The 23829-nt window shown below is 36.2% G+C and overlaps 1 protein-coding gene across 2 annotated transcripts; it reads right to left on the minus strand.

The window, feature by feature from the left end:
• Window positions 1-75: 75 nt before the first annotated feature.
• LOC137405587 (zinc finger protein 3 homolog) lies at window positions 76-23496 on the minus strand. Of its 2 annotated transcripts, none has more exons than XM_068091891.1 (12): window positions 23405-23496; window positions 18122-18292; window positions 17000-17257; window positions 15051-15197; window positions 13757-13963; window positions 12113-12242; window positions 10112-10230; window positions 7966-8135; window positions 6829-6961; window positions 4878-5127; window positions 629-748; window positions 76-411 (listed from the first exon to the last, which is right to left on the minus strand). In XM_068091891.1, the coding sequence occupies exons 2-12, from the start codon at window positions 18266-18268 to the stop codon at window positions 326-328; spliced, it is 1767 nt and encodes a 588-aa protein (XP_067947992.1). In that variant the 5' UTR covers window positions 18269-18292; window positions 23405-23496; the 3' UTR covers window positions 76-325. The 2 variants fall into 2 exon arrangements, with proteins under 2 accessions (XP_067947992.1, XP_067947993.1); XM_068091892.1 differs by lacking the exon at window positions 23405-23496 and adding an exon at window positions 23216-23294.
• Between the last annotated feature and the right edge of the window lie 333 nt (window positions 23497-23829).

Genomic DNA, 23829 nt, shown 5'->3' on the forward strand with positions numbered 1-23829 from the left:
CCCAGAGCAATGAACTGTAACCGTTAAACATTGCAAAATGTGAAAATTTTGAACTATGCAGAATAGAATAGTAAATCTTATATTTGGTCTGGTATCACATATTAGATCAAGTAAAATGTGAACAATATATCTGAAGCTAACGCAAAAGGCAAAGCATATCTTGTTTGAAACAATATATACACAATAAATAAAAGGTCTGGAGAAGAAATAGATGGTTTGGGAAAGTATCTGCATTAAGAATGAAGCACGATACAACAGTAGCAAATATGCTCTTAGTAGTGGAAAAGAAATAGCAACTGCTATATATACATGTACGCTAATAATATTAGCTAGTGGACTCGGCATGCGCACTTTCTTCCTGGGCTATTATCACTGATGCCATCTCAAGCAGCTGCTGATCTGAACTGGACACTATAACAAGCACACAATTCAATGAACTTGTGACATGAAAATTATAGTTAATTCTGCTCCATGTAAAAGATTTTTTCAAGCTGCATACCGGTACATTTAATGAAATTTCGTCATCTAACAAAACAATTGTTTAGCGACAGAAAGAAAACCTAGCTGAAAACAGTTCCTTTGGTACCGTTTGCTAATCAGTGAAATAAAAAGTTGTGTATTAACTAACCTATGAAATCTGCATCACCTCCGATTGTTACTCCTGGTTCTAGAACAATCTGCTGGCCATGCTCATTGAGTATGATAGTATGTGTGGTTGCTTGCTCCAGCGTATCAGTGCCCAATGGTACTGCCATAGAAATTAGTAGTCATTGTTCCACTAAATCATGTAAACCTTCAAGTCTATTCTGCACGGTTCAGTTTTTAATAAGTGAGTAAGATTGTTATAATTCTACACTGAATAGGTAAATTAAAATCCTTTAACCAAAAATTGCAGGTTTTTGTTTCTAAAATAGTTGGGATCCAGATACTGCAATTCGAAGCACTAGATATGAGGCAGTTTGAATACTGGCATATACAACTATGCAAGGCTTGCTAAAAAGGTCTAATTAGACATCGACTAATGCAGCTACAACATATTAAATCAAGAATGGAGCTTATGAACTGAAATCTTAATTTTTATCGTCAGATCAAATTTATACATAACATACTCCCATTGTTAGGTCATTTCTGTATATTCTCCAACCAGCCTTCATGATAAATGACTTTGATAAGTTGCTATTACTCAGTGGTGTGAAGTACAATAACATGTGCATTCTTTTCTGCGCATCAATCATTAATACAAGTTAGACTCGTAGACTAGTAAACACAATAAATAAAACTTGGTAAACCATCGTGAATGCGATTGTTAGCCTGGTGAATACTATTGAGTGCCACCAATATAAGTTTGGTTGTAACCAACACACAAATATAACATACAGACATAATGAACTTAAACAAAACGATGAATTTTACACAAAAATCTTTAAAAAATTTCATTCGAATGTATCGGTATTTTTTCATTATTTGTGATGGTTTTTTATGTTTGATGTCATCTGATTGCCAGGATGTTTCAAGATTAAAATTGACAAAACTTGATCAAGATTAAAATGCTCAGACCAAGCGAAAGTGTGACTATGACGCCTATAGTTGTAAAGAGACAGAATAGAGACACGTTACGCTGCAACTTGAATGCAATAGTCGATATCAACTATAGCAACTAGGGACATCATTTCACACGTATTTTTCTTTTTAGCATTCAGTCGCGATCAAGTTTTATGGATTTTACATAGATATATATACCTAGATTGGCCAATAGGGAAAAAGCATGTCAGCCTTAAATAGCATGACGCAACGTCATTGTATTGTACCTCACGCTTGACTGCACTGCTGGTAACAATGAAACTTATGAGGAGAATTTGACAAAATTACATTTATTTTACACATAAAAACCTTTTTGGATACATAATCCAGTAAACTAAAGCAATTCTGTGATAATATATGATAACCACCTTAGATTAAAACTATAAAAGTTATGAATTGTTGCGAACAAGTCATGAGCCATCAGGGCTTTATTTGCCACCCTCTCCTATCCCCATTCTCTCTTTTCCCCTTCTCCAAAGAAGAAGTGAGAAGGGGAAAAGAGAGAAGGGAGAAAAGAGAGGGGGGGCAAATAGCTCACCCACTCAAAGATCCAGACCCTGGCTAGGTGAATAGACTAATATCATGTTGAACTAAACATGACAAAATATGATGAGCCTGTGAAGTTTTGATCTGATCAGGGAAATGGAACCAATGGCTTTCTTAGCTAGAGCTGGAACAAGACCAAGGAATGCAGGGTCGGACCAGACTCGGGGTCATCAATGAGGGCCAAGATCGGGTCGGACTGGGTCAGCACGATTTTTTATTCATTTAAGGTTAAGAGATAGTTCTATTACAGCCTAATGTTGTTACATCAATAAACTGAGATAGAAGAAACCCTTATCACACCAATCATTATATTTTGCGGCTTGGTTTATAGATGCAATCTACAACTTATGGCTAGACATTGGTGGATCAATGCTATTCAATTTTTTACTAGTGTTTTTATTACAAATTTTATTTTCAACTGCAATTATAATCAACAAGAGATTAGTTAAGAAATACTTTACAAATATAGAAATAGATAACCCAGCATAGTGGAAAACAAAAATCCATCACTTCCCTAAAACTTCTGGTATTAGTGAAAGAAACTAAAAATAAAATAAATTTGCTGGATTGAAGGTTCTTAGACGCGCTTTTAAATTCCTCAGGATGCCCTCGTTGTAAATGCCTCAATAGTATTGAGGTGGATCGTTCTTTGTAGCTTAAAGGTTCACTTGCAACAAAATTCCCATTACAGTTATTTGGTATCGAAATATTCACCATGTTTTACTCTGTTGTGTTGTAAGTGCCAAATACGTGGAAAGATGATTACAAACATTTAAAAGCTCAAAAACGAAAAGCCGCCGTAGATTGGAATCTCTTTATTTCGATGACGTAGTCATTACAGTTTGGTTATCATCTTGTCACGTGATGTTCTCACGTGAATTGAAAAGCCAATAAAAAGCTAAATATAAAACTTATCGTAGCACTAGTTTATGACAAACACTTCGGGTTTTACCGAATACCCTGTATCAAATATAGATGCTCGCTACTTTACAGTTTTGTTTCGGCATTATAAAATCGTCAAGTCGTCATCTGATCGCGTGACCCAATATTTCCAAAATAATTTTTGCAGCATTTTTCGATTATCACAGGTGACCAACAGGCTCATCATGATTATCAGACAATGATATGTACTCCTTCGAGCTAAGGTTAAAAAGTTTAACGATTTTTTACGGTAAGTTATAAGATATCAGTGCTAAAAGTGACAGCATTACAATGACGATAAAACAGACGCGTAAGAACAATAGACATGGTTTTATTGAATGCGTGAAGTATATTTATAAAAATATTTTGACGAATGAGGTTGCATGAAAGTGTAAACAGAAACCATTTTGTAACAACTACGTCCTATCTGAGCCGTTTGGGAAAGCGAATCCAAACTATGGCGGTCTCGTGTGGCTGCGATTAACTGTTCGTTTTTTAACTTTTAAGAGATTGTAATCACATTTCCACATATTTGGCACCTACAACACAACAGAGTAAGACATGGTGAATCTTTTGATACCAAATAACTGTAATTTGAATTTTATTACAAGTCAACCTTTAAACAATAGCATGATGTTGAACCTCAGCAACTTCTCCATGGTAGCACTTAGTGCTAGCCTGGGAAGGTTTTTTACCAATCCAGCACTACTAAGCAACACTCTCGTCGGTTTCTCACTGTGGTTGCAAACCTCAATCACCACAGGCGAAGACAAAGTCAAGCCACCACGATTCTTAACTGTGATTAGGGAATTTGTTGCTTGGTTGACATCATAGTTGGTAACATCTACGATGCTAGTGATACAATCATTACATTTCAGCTTTGGTGACCTAGCCAGCTACATAGCCAGCTGTAAAATAATCATTCTGTCTCATTTTTGACTTAAGACATACTTGCATACTCTTCATATTTAGTCATGTTTAGTTCAGCATGATATTAGTCTATTTACCTAGCCAGGGTCTGGCTCTTTGAGTGGGTGGGCTATTTGCCCCCCCCCCATTTCCTTTCTCCCTTCTCTCTTTTCCCCTTCTCACTTCTTCTTTGGAGAAGGGGAAAAGAGAGAATGGGGATAGGAGAGGGTGGCAAATAAAGCCCTGATGGCTCATGATTTTTGTGCAACAATTCATACCTTTTATAGTTTTAATCTAAGGTGGTTATCAGATATTATCACATAATTGCTTTAGTTTACTGGATTATGTATCCAAGAAGGTTTTTATGTGAAAATAAATGTAATTTTGTCAAATTCTCCTCATAAGCTTCATTGTTACCAGCAGTGCAGTCAAGCGTGAGGTACAATACAATGACGTTGCGTCGTGCTATTTAAGTCTGACAAGGCAACCCGTAGGAATAGCTATTATTGGCCAATCTAGGTTTATATATCTATGGGATTTTATCTTGAAACATCTTGGCAGTTGGATCGTCTCAAACATTAAAAGCAATTGCAAATGGTAGACAAATACCTGTATTATTTGATAAAATCTACTAAAAATTTGTGTACGTTCAGCTGTAATTGCGTAATTTACTTGCTCACTCGTATAAAACCTGACACCCATCGTTACTGACTATATTTATCTTTCAACTAAACGTGCACACAATGAGTGATGGGATGACTCCTGCATGCCAGCATTCAAAATTGATCACACTTGTAAGGAAGACAACCGAGTATAGATGTAGTACTGTTTGATATTCGGAGTATAGCCCAGTGAGTTATTATAGTCCAGAATAGTTCATCACCAACAAACCAAGTTTGATGAGAGTAAAACATATTTACCTTCTGTCACGGTGCTCTCTATCGGTACCTCTTCTTGCTCGGTTATGTCTTCTACCAAACCACCTTCTACTAAATCATTTTCTACCAACTCACTTTCCAAGTACTCGCCCTCCTCCATCACCTGCTCTGTTTGGTCAGCATACACGGCATCTTCCTTAGATTGGGAGCTCTTTAGGTGCCGCCTCCTCTTGTGACAAGCCAGTTGGTGAGCATCAGCAAACTTCGAGGCACACCGAGAGCATTGATGCACCTGCGAGAAGCGAACAAGGCTATCACAATATGTTCAGAGTCACACAAATAGCCCTAGCTACTGCACTAGAAACTTAATGATCCAACCAGAGCCTTCATATGTCTCTTCATGAGTTTCAGTGCCATATTTCACAAGAGAATAACTGAATAATCAAGTAAGTGAAAGAAGGTGAGCGACACCAAGTACCTTTGACAAGGCCTATCATGGTCTGATAATAATAAGATGCCAAACCTTACAGTGACAGTACATAATCTGAGAGAAAGTAAAGTTACCTTAACGACAGTATCCGTAACCTTTGAGGCAGTGCAGTACCCTTAGCAATAGTATAGTAGCCTTCATAACATTATGATCTTAGAGACAATATAGTAGCCTTAGAGACAATATAGTAACCTTAGAGACAAAAATTATAGTAACCTGAGAGACCATGTAGTAACCTGAGAGACCATGTAGTAACCTTAGAGACAATATAGTAACCTGAGAGACAATATAGTAACCTGAGAGACCATGTAGTAACCTTAGAGACAATATAGTAAGCTTAGAGACAATATAGTAGCCTTAGAGACAATAAAGTAACCTTAGAGACAATATAGTAACCTGAGAGACAATATAGTAACCTGAGAGACAATATAGTAACATTAGAGGCAATATAGTAACCTTAGAGACAATATAGTAGCCTTAGAGACAATAAAGTAACCTTAGAGACAATATAGTAAGCTTAGAGACAATATAGTAACCTTAGAGACAATATAGTAACCTTAGAGACAATATAGTAACCTGAGAGACAATATAGTAACCTGAGAGACAATGTAGTAACCTTAGAGACAATATAGTAACCTGAGAGACAATATAGTAACCTGAGAGACCATGTAGTAACCTTACAGACAATATAGTAAGCTTAGAGACAATATAGTAGCCTTAGAGACAATATAGTAACCTTAGAGACAAAAATTATAGTAACCTGAGAGACCATGTAGTAACCTGAGAGACCATGTAGTAACCTTAGAGACAATATAGTAACCTGAGAGACAATATAGTAACCTGAGAGACCATGTAGTAACCTTAGAGACAATATAGTAAGCTTAGAGACAATATAGTAGCCTTAGAGACAATAAAGTAACCTTAGAGACAATATAGTAACCTGAGAGACAATATAGTAACCTGAGAGACAATATAGTAACATTAGAGGCAATATAGTAACCTTAGAGACAATATAGTAGCCTTAGAGACAATAAAGTAACCTTAGAGACAATATAGTAAGCTTAGAGACAATATAGTAACCTTAGAGACAATATAGTAACCTTAGAGACAATATAGTAACCTGAGAGACAATATAATAACCTTAGAGACAATACAGTAACCTTAGGGACAATATAGTAACTTTAGAGACAATATAGTAACCTTAGAGACAATATAGTAGCCTTAGAGACCATATAGTAACCTTAGAGACAATATAGTAGACTTAGAGACCATATAGTAACCTTAGAGACAATATAGTAACTTTAGAGACAATAAAGTAACCTTAGAGACAAAATAGTAACCGTAGAGCCAGTATAACTTCAGTAACAGTATCAACTTTTTAAAAAATACAACAGACCAAGAATGTTAAAACTAAATTTGAGCTCTGTGAGCAGCTGACTCACCTATTTACTAAATATTTCGGAAACCTCTTACTAACAAACATTCATGGATATTTTAACTCACCTTGAGATGAACTTTTCTGTGTTTTTTCAGATCAAATGAACGATGAAATTTGAAGCCACAGATGTCACACACATGTTTCTTCCCTTCTATGTGCTCCCTTTCATGCCGTTTGTGTTCATAAGGGTCGGCTGTCCTGAGGCAAACAATTATCTATTTCAGAAGAAAGTGATTACAAGTAACGGTAAAGTCACTTAAACTCCAAAATCCTGATTCTTGTTTCATAAAACGAAGCAGCTGTGATCATCGTAGAGCTGTCCATGAGACACTTTATTGCGAGAGAAGAGTCGAGTTTTATATTAATAGGCAAGAACAGTAAACTCAGGTGAAACGGTTGGCCAAAAAAATTCATAATTGTAAAAAAAACAGTTTTGTCGGCATTAAATTTTCAACAAATCAAAAATTTTCGACCTCCTTAAAATAACTTGAAGACGATATTGATTGGAAAATGTTTTTGTCAACATAGAAATCTACTTCTGCTGAAATTGATCAGCTTATGAGCATATTAAAATTGGTATATCCCATCTCTGTTGGTACAGAGCCTTTCTCTACCACATCAAGTAATTCCCAAGTATAAACAAAACTTAGAAGGGTAAGAAAATGCTCCAAAAAGCGAGCAGCGACCTCCATCAAACCATTATAGGAAGTGTTCAACAGCAGCGACCTCTATCAAACCATTATAGGAAGTGTTCAACAGCAGCGACCTCCATCAAACCATTATAGGAAGTGTTCAACAGCAGCGACCTCCATCAAACCATTATAGGAAGTGTTCAACAGCAGCGACCTCCATCAAACCATTATAGGAAGTGTTCAACAGCAGCGACCTCCATCAAACCATTATAGGAAGTGTTCAACAGCAGCGACCTCCATCAAACCATTATAGGAAGTGTTCAACAGCAGCGACCTCCATCAAACCATTATAGGAAGTGTTCAAAACAACTGAATTGTTCCGCACACTCAAAAGTTCCGAATACGAAACTTCCCGCAGAAGAACATCTCAACGGGTTCTAATTTTGCGCTCGTATATGGACGGAGGTCCAAGCCCGATTGAAACCAAGGAATATCACTGTTTTCCGTAATCAGTGATAATCACCAATTGAGTGGTATCACTGTCTTCCGAATTTATATAAAAACACTCACCTCCAATTGCAACCTTCATAGTTGCAGACGAGATTCTTATTCTGATGCACATACATGTGTCTCTTGAGATTTGTGATGCGCTTGAAGCTAAGCTGGCAGGTGTCGCAGGTGTACTCCATCTCACAGTGGCTGTTTAGCTTGTGCTTATTTAACTCTGTCTTCACCTTTGTCTGCAGAAAACCTCTTGAGCGGTAATGATGATTCGCATGTTCAATGTCCTAAATAGTGTCATTAATATTCACCGGCACACGGAATACTCGCAGAGCACTTACAAGTCAGACATCTACATCTGAAAGTAGATACTTTATGGATGTCTTTATCCAGATTACTACAGCGAGCGACCAAAGTTGCAACAAAACTCTGATATCAGATATCTGTTCCATTCATTGACATGCCCTAATTATATTGTCCTTTAGTTATGAGTATCTAACGGCAAAATACAACAAAATTTGATTTCAGTTTATAAAAAATGCATTTATTATTATGTATTTGGGCCTTTTCAGAATATAGCCATTACGTCCATTTTTACTTTTCAAAATGGTTATTTCATAAATAATTTAAAATTATACACAAGATGTCAATTTTCGAAAGCCTACAATAGGTAAACAATAATTGCTTGTGTTGAGATCCGAACCGCATTACAACCTCAATACACTCATTTAACTAACAAATCTTTACTATAATTACAGCCAAGTTCATTGTTCGTGTGAAGTCACGCTTACGGGCTGAGGAAAAAATATTGCTTTTAACATGATTCAAACCCTTTAGCTTTCAGTTCGATAACGGAAAGAAACGGAACAATCAACACTGAATTGCTCAATGAATGCTGTCTAGTATTCCTACATGTAGAGATAAGACAACATGCATAAGTTCTCAACTGCTTCCAGGTTTCAAACCTCATCAAGTGAAATTTCACTAAAATTGTGTTATGCTCAGAGCAATTAAAATCTCATAATCCTGCGTAAGCCGTAGGCCAAAGTGCAAAACAAACAAAGTGAAACTACGCAGCTGGAAGTGTGTGTATGTGTGTATTTTATTTCATCAATTAGTAGAAATATAACAGTAAGAAAAATGAAGATACAATTATAATAATTATTAAGTTAAAAAAATAAATGAAAGTCTAGTCTAAATTAATCTAGGCTTAATAAATGGCTTTAAACATTAACTCTAAAACTAGTGAATGCAGAGGTTTTGCGTAAGTCTATTGGAAGACTGTTTCATTGCGATGGTACTCTGTATGCAATTTATTATATATATGATATTTATTAAGTATATGATATATTTGGAAGTGTAAAAAACTAAGTGAAACTACACAGCTGAAATTACTCTGGCATAAGATCGGAGGAGAAACAACTCCACAAATTACCTCGGGCCATGGCTTCAGTATTAATAAACAGCGAAAAACATGGAAGTTAACATGGACTGAACTAAAAGACATGTGAGAAACAACCAGCACACTCACCTTGAATGAGCACTGGTCACAGTTAAATACTTGATTACTAGTGTGAATCGCACTCACCTTGAATGAGCACTGGTCACAGTTAAATACTTAATTACTAGTGTGAATCACACTCACCTTGAATGGGCACTGATCACAGTTAAATACTTGATTACTAGTGTGAATCACACTCACCTTGAATAAGCACTGGTCACAGTTAAATACTTCATTACTAGTGTGAATCGCACTCACCTTGAATGAGCACTGGTCACAGTTAAATACTTCATTACTAGTGTGAATTACACTCACCTTGAATGAGCACTGGTCACAGTTAAATACTTCATTACTAGTGTGAATCACACTCGCTTTGAATGAGCACTGATCACAGTTAAATACTTGATTACTAGTGTGAATCACACTCACCTTGAATAAGCACTGGTCACAGTTAAATACTTCATGACTAGTGTGAATCGCACTCACCTTGAATGAGCACTGGTCACAGTTAAATACTTGATTACTAGTGTGAATCACACTCACCTTGAATGATCACTGATCACAGTTAAATACTTGATTACTAGTGTGAATCACACTCACCTTGAATGATCACTGGTCACAGTTAAATACTTCATTACTAGTGTGAATCACACTCACCTTGAATGAGCACTGGTCACAGTTAAATACTTCATTACTAGTGTGAATCGCACTCACCTTGAATGAGCACTGGTCACAGTTAAATACTTCATTACTAGTATGAATTTTGGTGTGACTGCTTAGCTTATAGGGATTGGCAGTTTTGTAGTTGCAGTAGACGCACTCCAAGTTTTTCTCTACAAACACAAACACGACAATGCTGATGAGCAAGCGAAAATCATCACAGTAAAGGCAAAGTTAAGCCTAAACCACCTATGAATCATTAGAAGCAAAATATTTCTAGTTTAGCTTTGTCTAAGGATCACAGGTACTCGTAAGTCTTGTCTAAGGACCACAGGTACTCGTAAGCCTTACCCAAGGATCACAGGTACTCATAAGCCTTACCTAAGGATCACAGGTACTCATAAGCCTTACCTAAGGATCACATGTACTCATAAACCTTACCTAAGGATCACATGTACTTATAAGCCTTACCTACGGATCACAGGTACTCATAAGCCTTACCTAAGGATCACAGGTACTCATAAGCCTTACCTAAGGATCACAGGTACTCATAAGCCTTGCCTAAGGATCATGGATGCTCATGATTTAATAAAAAAAAACTAAGCATGTACCCCTGTATAAAGGCAGCTATGCCAAAAAGAATTTTATCTCTAATAATATTTGGACCTAAACTAAATACGCGTAGTAATTTTGAGTTAGTTATGTGCAACAGAACAGTAGGCTTAATAGCTACAAGTACAGGGCACCCACATGATACGATTACCCTGATATACGATTTTTTCACCTTAAGAAGTGGAACATGATGACCTTTTATTTCACCTCACCACTCGAAGCTTATTTCACCATACGAATTCAACAAAATTTTCGCCAGAGTTCAAATTTGGCAGTCGATGCGCTTATCACGTAGGTCAAAATAATAAAGACACCAAAATAATGTTCGCTGAAAATATTTTCCGAACGCCTAAAAGAATTGCTATTATCACCAAGTTCTCTCAGTTTAGCAATTTTCAGGCGTAAAACAGTAATATTTTCCCTTTAAGACCAGTAACAATGTTGGATTTGCAATCCCTTTACACAGAAGATCTAGTGGTCAGACAGCTTCTCTTAACCGGGTAACAAAAATCGATTTATTACGAAAGCAGCGTCGTTCCGGTTTTAGTGCCGAATTGGGTTGAAAAATGTTTTAAAAAAGTTCACTAAAAGTTATAGTGAAAGTGAAGACAAGCTGATAAGTGATAAAATTTTACTGGTAAAAAGTTGAAATTTAGTAAAATAGATGAAAATACATACTAAAACTTAGCTCTATGTCTGTGTTTAGTAAGCTAAACTTATTTTAAATGAATTCAAAGTTCTTATTATACATACGTCTGTTTTGAAGGTAAGAACTTTCTGCGGTATGTAGTATTGTTCATAGCACAATGCAACGTTAGTTTTTAATGCATATCATAACCAATAAATTCATTAAATAAAATAAAGTTACTGTAGGTAACTATTGTTACTAAAGTTAACATACTATTTTGTTACTAATTTTTAATATGTACAGTAAATATATGAAACTTTGCTGATTTTCGCCGGGGGAAGTTTGCATTATGTAATTACTATGGTTTCTATACTCCTACATACAATTTTTTCACCATACGAAGCCAACCCTGAAGCTGATCAACATCGTATCCTGAGAGTGTGCTGCATATATATATATTACATATATATATATATATATATATATATATATATATATATATACTTATTACTTGTTGGTGTACATTATACTTCAAGAGGGTTGTTGATGGTTTGAACACTGAAAAGACTATCAACGTAAAAGTCGTCTCCCAATCATGTGAAAATGGAAATTGTTTGCTCATCTCGCTAGGTACTATTAAAGTAAAATTGGATGCTTCCTCGAATAGACATTGTCAAACTAGTAGTTGTCTATCCACCTGCCTAAAGAAATATGATAAAAGCCTAAGTTGTCTGTCTGATAAGATAGACAATGCCAAAGCAGAAGTTGTCTGTCCAACTACACAGATACCGCAAAAGTAGAAATTGTCTGCTCACCTTGATGCTTGTACATGTGAAGCTCCAAGTGTTTCACTGTATGAAAATACTGGCCACAGACTTCGCACTTGAAATTTTTATCATTTATGTGTCGCTCCATGTGTCTGTTTAGCATACTTTGCAGGATGCACTGAAAGCATGGCATTGAAATAGGTCAGTGGCAGAGCAAAATATGACAAACACAAAATAAGCCAATAGTTACAGAATTGAGCTCAATAGAAGATCGTCAAGAGGTGCCACATTAACTTACCTATTTACCCCTAGTAATACACAAGGCTTTAAAAGTATGTAAATGGATTCAACATAAAAAAAACATATTGAGAATGTTATCTAGTACAAAATAAACATCTAATGTAATCTAAAAATGCAATATTTAAATGTAATCTAATCATTATTAATATCATTCGGTAAATAACTTTTTGCTATAATTTTATTACTAATTCATAAACATTAAATAGATGGCTATTGAGTTATGACAAAAATGGTGAACGCAAAGCATTGGCAATTTTTTTGAAAAACTTTTTTCTACAAAAAGTTTATCTACATTGATGTAATCAAGTCACTATTGATGCCCTTACCTTGAGACTTTGTTACAGATCATTTTATGTATAGCTTATAAAGATCATGATGGTTTCTGAGTTATGACCAAAATAGTGAGTGCAAACATAATGACCAATCTTTTAAAATTAATTCCCCAAAAGGAGAGAGAACTTTGAAGATTAACTTACCCCGCAGAAGATTAAATACTTTGTTATTTTCAAAAAATTCCCATTAAAATGACAGACATTGCAATCCTTGATATCATAGAACATAATAACCAAAGTAAGAAGCACTTTGAAAGAGCAAAAATGATATGTTATGTTAGCGATAGAATACATGAACAGCAAAATAGAAGACTTCAATTAACTTCTATGTGCAAAAAGCATAATTGCTGGATTCAGTGTAAAATAGCAATCTAGATAGAAGAGACAAAGAACAAGGATTTGTTTAAACTCCCAAAATATAGCACGAGCAGTAAAACGTTCATGTTCCGAAATTGGATCCAGGCGTTGGAACAAATTTTCTATAAGGAAACACTTTAATTGTTTCAATTCGTTATAGACCACAAAAACCATTGATAGCTCTTTAAAACAGATACCGTAAATGAAAAGGTAAAAAACAACAAAAAACAGGGGAAAACAACAATGTACAAAACTAAATTATATGTAAAACATTCAATGATCAGTAATTAAAAGTTTATATCGGTTACGATAGACACACCCTAAATGTTCCTGAGAACCAGCCTCTTAAACGGTGATTTGATATGAAACTCAAGAATAAGACTCGCCGTGCATGAAAGACGATTGTCCCCAATGAACGTGTTCATGGCTTGTCTTGAAAGTAGTGTAGGAATTTGCGTTGAAATGCTGCAGGCTATTTGATTAAAAGTAAAAGAATTGAGAAATGCAAAACTTAATGTAAAAAACTATTTGGGTAAAAAAGTTTCTCACATTGAACAACAAACAATTGCACAACTGAATCTTGAACGTGTCATCAATACCTTGCGAGTGTTAAATGTTGTTGACGGTAATGAGAAGCACTTATATTCTAACATATACAAAATGAGCATCAACAAGTGAAAATGAAGGAATACAGAAGACCAACCCGGTATCCACAGTGACGACAGCCATAGGGTTTTTCACTGTCAGGCTGATGTCTACTTCTGATGTGGTTCTTAAGATAGAGTTTGAGTGCGAATCGTTTCCCGCACTCTCCACACTCGAACAGTTTCTCATTCGTGTGTCGGACGGTGATGTGTCTCTGCAGCTCGAACATTCTCATAAATGACATCTCACAGTGAGGACATGGGTGCTACAAACAAGAAATACATATAATGACATCTCACAATGAGGACACTGGTGCTACAAACAGGAAGTACATATAATGACATCTCACAGTGAGGACACAGGCGCTACAAACAGCAAGTAAACAGAATGCCATCTCACAATGAAGACACGGGCACTACAAACAGGAAGTAATAGAATGACATCTCACAGTGAGATCATGAGTGGTACAAACAGGAAATACATAGAATGACATCTCACGATGAGGACACGGGCGCTACAAACAGAAAGTAAATAGAATGACATCTCACAGTGAGGACACGGGCGCTACAAACAGGAAGTAAATAGAAAGACATCTCATTGCAAGAAAAGGATGCTACAAACAAGAAATAAGTACACAGCTTCTAGGGCTACTTTAAAAGCAATATAAAAACATTGTAAACATTTTATTATTAGTATTACATTCAATTAAAGGTCATATGAAACAGTAAAATACAACATAAATTGAATGTGGTATACAATACAATTACACAATGTAATACAATATAATATGAAGGATGTAAATAGAATAAGGTAAGATGTCTGACATATCTGCTTTTAATGTATCAAGTCAGAAACTTCAGACTTTGATTTCTTAGGAGGAAGTACGTAATTGATGTACATGCATATGCGCGAATTAAGTATATGCAAAATCGACAACATCTCCTCAACAAGGCTTTAACATCCCCATCTGCAATGGTCTTTTTTAACAAATCAAAGCAGTCTGTCATAAAATGGTAAGAAGCTGCAACGCTTCATTATATACACAGAAGTTTCGAGGTTGGACAAAGCTTACGCATGAAGTGGACAAACCTAAATCTCGCAAAGCTGAGATTTAATTATCTTGAAATTGAAAAATCTTTCTCAGTTAATAGTTCAACTTAGCTAAGTAAATAGCAACGTTGCTGTTGCTATTGCCATTCAACTTCTAAGCAAAAATGTTGGATACAGAAAGAAAGGTTTTTGTGAATAACTGAATTTAAATTTTGCATGACATGATTCTAAATGACTGGATTTGTACAGCAGTTGAAATGCCATATGGCCTGCGCTACAAAGCATGAAAAGGCAAAGTTTACCGAAGCTGTGGATGTTTTCTCTGATCGGGCAGGAGCTGCTTTGAGTTTGTTGCCAATAGACTTGATATGAACCTGAACGGTCTCCCCGTCTGACGTTGTCACAGTAGTAAATTCAAGGCAGTCATCATCCAGTGTCATTTTCTCTGTCTACAAAAACAATTTGAAAACCCCTTTATTACTAAATACTCATGAGAGACGGGTTTCAAACGCCAATGTTATTCTTGTTTGAACTATCCATCAACAGTTTCTATTTTCTATATTCTCAAAATGGAGTTGTGCTCTCTACCTCAAATGCAAATCCACCATGTTTATGCACATGATCTCTGAAGACTGCGCAGGTGTCATATAATGTCTCCCAAATGAAATTACGAATACATGTATAAACTAAAGCCTGTGCTCCATACATCGACAGCCTGGTTCTTAGTGGTTGAATTAGCCATACAAATAAGCATTCAAATAATGCCTTCACTATACAAAACTGTCTCCCAAATATACTCCTTTAAGTCAAACAACCTGGCAGAAGCAAGACCCGAATGGCATTGCTTGAAGGAAATTGTTGACTTCTTTTACCTTCTGCCTTCAGAGATCTTCAGACTCATCAAACTAACAGTTATAACTTATTGAGTCACTCTATGACCTAGAATATTTTTAAATACTTTCACATGAACATTTTCTTAGTTGCCTAAAGTTACAAACATAATCTGTGCTATTACAGATGGAGACTACACAAAATGATACACTATAGAATAAACCTGCTGAATAGCTTTGCCCTTCTCCAAATGCTAAATCACAAAAATTATGAGCCTAAATTGCTGGAGTTTTCTCCGTCTTTAGACTTGTCGAGGCCTTAATTTGTTTCCATAATAAAATAGTTTGCCATGATAGTCACCAAAATGGTTTGTAAATTAGGGCAAAATTTATTTTATGCGGCATGGAAAATGATATAAGAATGAGCAAGGGCTAGTTTATGATTTCTAATCATATATACCTATGTTAAAAACCTTTTTTATGAAAGAAACTTGCAAAATACTCACATGACACATTTAAAAATATTTCACAAAACGGAGAATCTTTGACCTGATTTGCCAAAACTTTAACGTAAAAAAGAAATTGAATAAGAATAATTACAGCTACTCAATGAAAACCATGAGAGAATGTATGTTTTTCAGGGTCCCCTATTGGTTATTGTGAAATTGTAGACACAAAATGAAACACAAAGAAGCTGCATCCCGCTCTTCCTCTGTATGATTTGCTGTTTACAGTTGGACTCTAACGTTACCAGGTTCGATTATGTCTGATTTGCTTGGGAAATTTGCTTCACGTGAAGATCTTCACAGCTCAGTTTATGATGGATAAAAATCTTTTGTTTGGCTTCCATTTCCCGAGGAATAAAAGAGAATATAAAATAAAATAGCATAAAATAGTATAAAATAAAAATAAAATAAAAATAGTATAAAATAGCAGCTGCATGAAGCAGCTGTTTAAAATGGAGAGGAAGTAAATAATTCTTAAAAATCTCAAACTCGTGCAAGACGATGAGAGTGTGCGATGTCTGACCAGTTCAAAATTACCACAATAAAAACCAAGAAAGAGATGATATGAAAATAATAATTAACAACAGAGCTACATATGGGAAGGTTCACAGACTGCAACAATTGCTCAAGGAATCTTTTAATCTGACTACAGCAACCTGCCTCAGTTACGTGTTATATGTTACATAACAGCGCTTATCCTATCTCTGATAGATTTTCCACAACAGCACTTACCCATCTCCGCTATACGTTGTTAAAGCCAATGGCCGAATGTCAGGTTTCAAGCCTATCATAGCTTTTGTTAATAGGAGGATCATCAGCAAGAATCAGCCTAGCCTTAACCTATTATGGCTCACTTCGATCAATAAAATAAACATAAATGTCACGCCATTAACGCTCACAGAAAGATACGCCTACCTGGTGAGTTCCTTGACCAGGTTGATTTTGGCCATCAGAGGGACACAACTCCTGTTTGGTGTATGTAGACAATGACTCCTCAGCATCTTCTACCGTCGGAGAATCCTCCTCTCGAGTGGCATCAGCATATGTATCAAGCGAATCATTCACAGAGAGATCGTGATTATCCAAGGTTCCAGAAGTTTCCACAGACACAGCCACATTGAACACATTTGACTCGCTGTCATTCTCAACCGCTTTTATTGGTCCGCCTATCTTCTAATAAACATAAATAGTCTGTTGTACTGAGAATAAGTGTCAATGCAGTTACAGCAGTTAGGCTGTCTCCGCACCCAAATGGCCATCAACTGTTTGCTAGTTGCGACACAAAATGTTGCACAAATAAACATTGTCATAGCATTAACAAGCAATATGTAGTACGGGTGCAGTGGTTTTGAAGAACTAGCAACTTGCTTCGTAGAAACAAAGAACAGAAAGTGATTATTGTTTGTAGACCATCATTTATGTAGAGATATTACAAAAGTAACGTAAGAACTGACAAAGATGTAGTAAATAGTTCCTGATAAATTACAAGATACATGCGATGATTTGACGAAAATAGTTGGAAAATCACAATTCCTAGCTCGTGGAAAAGTATCTATACCCTTAAAAACTCAAATTAAAATATAGATGAGAAATCTGATTGTCCAAAGAACAGATTTATCTGAATATTGTCATTTCAACCACCCAGCCTTGTCACAAAGAAAAAACACATCCAGTAGATTTTTTCCATGTCAACAAAAAGTGGTTACCTGTGTAAATCTGCTGCATACATTTGTTACAAGGTCAACCATGAATAAACTCTTTACATAGACGCATAGGTACATAGACACAGGTTTATTATAATGTCAGCTATTTTGATGAAGTATGGCTAAAATAAGCCAAAAATAAATTAAGTTTCCATAGTCGCGTAGCAAACATAGTACATGTAGTTTCATACGGGGTAATCTAACATAGCGATAAAATATTCACTTGTGACAAAATTCATTACAAAATTAAAAACCACTACTAAACTGTTAGTCATGAGGGTTTGTGACTTTCAAAGGATTCACATGTCTGTGCATTAGTTTTAGACCATAATACCTTTAAAACTTCGGGATGTGCGGCTATCAAAGAGATGACTTCTTTTAGCAAACTCTCAATAGCAAACACGGAAGAAGCTATGACACCCTCTTCTCCTGTAGCAACACTCTCAATGAGCATGTTTTTCTCTATGTCTGTGATAGTCATCTTGCCTTAAACTGTCCACAGAAGCTACAAAAAACAATATCGTAACTGTAAAAGCTCTAAGAGTATTTCTTTTCGTAAGATAAAATATGTTTTAAATGTTATCATCAACACATATATATAAAAAATCTTTCAATTGAGCACTCATTTTAGTAAGCTGTGCCTGGTAAACCCACTCCTTCGGTTATTAATGCGTTATACAAACTGTTGTTTAATTTTTCGTCTCAAATAAAAGGAAAAACCATTCTTCAGAATCTTTAGATATTGAAAAATGAGCAAGGCCATCTACATGTATGTGTGTTAAATGCGTGTGCTAAATGCGTGTGTTAAATGCGTGTGTTAAATGCGTGTGTTAAATGCGTGTGTTAAATGTGTGTGTTATATGTGTGTGTGTGCGTGTGTGTGCTGAGTACGCCATGTTGATGTCAATGAAGAGTTGGGTTTTCTTTATTGACTGTTGCTTTACATTTGGAGCTGTGATTTCATACTCGGCCATTAACTGCAAGTTATGTTTTATCCAGATCGCTTGTATTTTAAGAGTCATGATATTCACCAGAGCTCTAAAAGTAAGTGCTTGTTTATTGGTCCTCGTTTATATTATCATCATCAATTTATTGTTGTTGTACCTTAAAAATAACCAATGTATTACCTATTGTGATTTTGTTAAGTTATAGATACATTCTCTGGCTTAAAGTCTGTGTCTAGGACAGAATTGAAATGTACAACTGAAACGGTGAACACTCTAACTGATCAAGCATGATTAACTGAATTCAAATTTATCATACCACCAATCATAATGCTCTAAAAACAGTCCATAAGTTTTTATAGTTCATTATATTAAATTACTTTACAGGTAAAATCTGGAGCAAAAACTTATCCAACCGTTAACAGCTCATATGTGATGTTAACACAAAAACCCTTTTTAACAGGATTTCAATTGATCATTAGGAGAAATAAGGATGATGACGATGCAGATAAAACAACTCGAGTGTTCGTCTTCGTTGTGTTAGTAATAATAAAAACAGAATATCTACAGTTATCTAGGAAAGCTTCTCTGCTTGAATATATCAATTTGCAAATTAATTTTCAAAAATTTACATGTCTATGGTTGTTATTCATAGTAACCAAAATCTTCGAAAAAATATATATGTAGGCCTACGATTGCTAGATTGTCAAATATGGTTGAAATCTCATTTAAATGCATAAAAAGGCAGAAAATACAATATTACTGGAAACTTCTAAAAGCTGTCGTACTATAATTTTTTGATGATAAGTAATGCTAGCGCAACCTTTTTAAAACTAGCTTACCAACAATTTTCTGTTTCTCAGAAGACACGCTGACTAGATACAGTGAGACAACGACAGACAGCTAACTGCTGGAAAGTGGAACCATTCTATCTCAAGCGTTACAAAGAAGAACGGAGGCTTGGTAAACATAAACTTCGAGAAATTAAACGAAGTTACTTGTACAATAAAATATGTAAACCTCTGGAATCGGGAAATAGTAAGCCTTTTTATCGTCACTTGAAATGGATGCAAAGCTCCACCAAACCAGCTATGAAGCTTATTGACAATGATGACACCATTACTGAAGAGCCAGTTACATGTGCAAACCTGCTCAATAGTTTCTTTCATAAACAATTTTGTATTGAAGATCAACTTACCCCGATTAATCAACGTACAGAATGTGATAACGATAACATCTCCATTACTTATGAGGGCGTATTGAAATTATTATATAGCTTAAAAAATGGAAAATCACCAGGTCCAGATGGACTGAGAAAGGAAGACCTTACAATTGATCCAATAATGACTGCCAAATGTCTCACATATCACGAATCATATAAAACATCCAAGTTACCAACCAAATGGAAATTAGCTCATGTAGCACCACTCCACAAGCGTGGGGCATACAACCAAATAAACAACTACCGGCCAATTTCACTGACAAGCATCCCTTGTAAGCTCATGGAGCACATTATTCTACATCACCTCAATGATAAACTTGATAAAGTACTGCACAGTAGACAACATGGTTTTAGGCAAGGCCTTTCTTGTGAAACTCAGCTGTGTAGTACTTATCATGATATTGCACGCAGCACCGACCAGGGAGACACCACTCATGCCGTAGTATTAGACTTTGCAAAGGCCTTCGACAAAGTACCTCACCAACACTTGATGAACAAGTTATCCAGTATATCTGACATAGATGATAAAATTCTTATGTGGATACATGACTTCCTAATGGCCAGAAAACAAAGGGTGGTGGTTGATGGACATAAATCCGATGAACTAGCTGTGACATCTGGAGTTCCACAGGGATCAGTGCTAGGTCCCACACTGTTTTTAGTTTATATTAATGACTTGCCCAGCAAGTTGACTGTAATATTAGTTTATTTGCAGATGACACCTTGATATACAACAATGTACCAACCCGTAAACTGCCATGCTGATAAACAACGATTTCAGGTAAACATTAATGCCCTGGAATCATGGGCTAAAAAATGGAAAATGCTATTTAATGTATCTAAGTGCTCTGTCATGGTTTTTAATGACAAAAATAACTCTCCCTCAGCTGAATACTTCCTAGACACTGAACAATTAGAAATAGTTGAAGAAACCAAATACCTAGGTGTTATCCTATAATCTAATCTGAAGTTTGACAAACATATAGACTCCAAAGCCAGAAGGGCGAGACAGCAGTTCGGCATGATTAAGCGTGTGCTATATGAAGCTCCTGAAAAGGCCAAACTCTTAGCATATACTAGTCTTTGCAGGCCACATATTGAGTATACCTCTACTGTGTGGGACCCTTCTACTAAGCTACTACAACATGAACTTGAAATGGTGCAAAACAACGCACTACGTTTTATATGCAAACTGAAAGAAAGAGATAGCATCACCAAAGCTTTAGATACTTTAAATATGCAAACACTATGTGAAAAACGGAAGGTCAGTATGTAATAAAAAAAGTGGACGACAAGTACGACACCGAGTTTCCACCATTGTCGCCGCAGAACAAAACCCTTAAAACGGAAATGATAGCCCTGAAAAGGGCTGAGGTGGTTGGTGAGACTACTGGCACTCAAAAATCGATTTTGACTGGTGAGTCCAGTAGCCCGAGAGGGTCACTGTCGTCCCCGATAGGATCTACCGATGGGCGAATGGTCTTGGACCCCACTTCATGCTTGTAAAAGCGAATGAGCTGTCAATCAGTGTGTACCCGTATTTGTAGACGTCAGAATGCGTAAGAGTTGATGACGTCTTTTCTAAGCCTATAATCCGGCAGCTTCAAATTGCTAACTCAACGGATCTATATTACGTTCATCGCAATTCAGACAAATTTGAATAGTCATTTATAAGGCGCACGCTTAACACTTGTTCAATGTAGAGTGTATGTATATGTGATACTAGCAATTTTTTTATGTTAACCATTTATTACCATATTGTTCTAAGATTTGCATGTTACTATACAAACACTAAAAAAATTATTAATACTCGAATTGCGTGATTAGTTAGTGACAAATGTTATCGTTTTTGTATTCGAAATATGTTATTGTGGAATTGGTTGACCTGATTACTGTGCAGCCAATCAATTGTGGATTTTTCTTGGGATTGCTATATAACCTGCCGGTTTGATCATTGTTGGTGTGTTACTGCTTGGTACTGAGAGATATAACATCAATAAAGATACTGCGTTCTTTACAAACAAGCTCTGCTTGAGTTTGAAAAGCAAATAGGTATAACATTCTTGTCACTGTTTCTGACTTTAGCATTGTGATATTAGCCAGCGTATCATAGCTGCATTCACTATAAGTGCTATTGACCGAACATCAAGAATTATTGCGCTTGGCTTGCTAGGGTGTAATAGTTGAGAAAAGACACCATCGAGTCTGTTCATCAGCTCACCCACGAGTCTTTATCGGCTCACCATCGAGTCTGTTTATTGGCTCACCATCGAGTCTGTTTATCGGCTCACCATCGAGTCTGTTTATCGGCTCACCATCGAGTCTGTTTATCGGCTCACCATCGAGTCTGTTTATCGGCTCACCATCGAGTCTGTTTATCGGCTCACCATCGAGTCTGTTTATCGGCTCACCATCGAGTCTGTTTATCGGCTCACCATCGAGTCTGTTTATCGGCTCACCATCGAGTCTGTTTATCGGCTCCCCATCGAGTCTGTTTATCGGCTCACCCGCGAGTCTGTTTATCGGCTCACTCTCGAGTCTGTTTATCGGCTCACCCACAAGTCTGTTTATTGACTCATCAAGTTTGTGTGAACTCGCTCTTGAGTTGGGAGATGTCTATCCTTGTCGAGTAGAATTTACTTCAAGTAGACAAAATCTGCTAATGCGACTCCTCTCCTCTGACCAGAATCACAACTCATTAATTACCACCTATGATGAATTAATGCAGGACCGAGTTAGTACGACTGTCACACGAGCTGCTGGAAGAGGCGATCCTCCTACTATATATGCAAGAACGTCTGTTTATCACAACAGCTTTTTACCAAAGACTGTTCGTGAATTTAAAAGCTGTACATCACATCAACAATAAACAATTAATTGCTAATATGGCGATAAGTTACAATATTATCTAGTGTTAACAACTGCTCAACATATGAGGCGTGCCGCTTGCCGCAACCGGCTCTAGTACGTTCTATGAAGAAGATGTAAGATGCATGTTACAAGATGACAACAGCATAACAGTTTTAGTGGCCTTATTACGCTAATAGATTATCAACAAAAAATATACGTGACTAAACGTCTGTTACAATCAAAGTGATCTAAAATAGACAGTCAATTATTGCCAGATTTTTTTCAAATTATTGTTTTAGTTTCCATGATGCAAATAGGTACATATCCAAATGTTCGTATCCTAATAGATACGAAAGCAGCCTGAAGTAAGGGCCTAAAGTAAGAGCAATTTAATTGTAAGCAGAATGATTACCTAACCAACTTTGAAATGATGCCATAAGGAGAAGGTGAGTCCGCGTGTGAAGTACCATTTCCAAGCAGGCGTGCCGGATGCGCAACAATTCCTTTTGGAGACAAGTTTGAAATAAAAAAATACCAATTGTCAAAAGCATAAGAGCAAAGCGGTTCTACCTAAATAAAAAAAATCTGTAAAAATAATTACCTTAGAATATAAATGTTCGACAGAGAGCAAAACGTTATTTAACCTTGAATGTACGACAATCTCAATTTTTAAAGTCATCAACGCTAGCGGACATTGTGGAGACCATTTTCATTCTTTATGTTTTACTCCAGCACGATCAGCGATCCTCATAAATACGTTTTTACAAACATTGGAAAACAACTCTGATATGACTGAGCTTACACGAAGAGTTGTCTGCTCTATACTGAGGTAACATTAGCTTCTTACAAAACGATTTTTATGTTTGTTTCAACTTCGACACCTATTAGCATATAATGGAATTACTGTGCAGGTTTATTGATTATATTGTGATGGATTTAATGAGCTGAGCTTTTTCTAATTGTCATAAGTGTTCAACTATTCTCAGATTAGGCCAAAAGCCAGCTTCGGCAGAAAGTCCATGGATT

The sequence above is a fragment of the Watersipora subatra genome, chromosome 10 (genome assembly GCF_963576615.1).
Source record: "Watersipora subatra chromosome 10, tzWatSuba1.1, whole genome shotgun sequence".
Lineage (NCBI taxonomy): Eukaryota > Metazoa > Bryozoa > Gymnolaemata > Cheilostomatida > Watersiporidae > Watersipora > Watersipora subatra.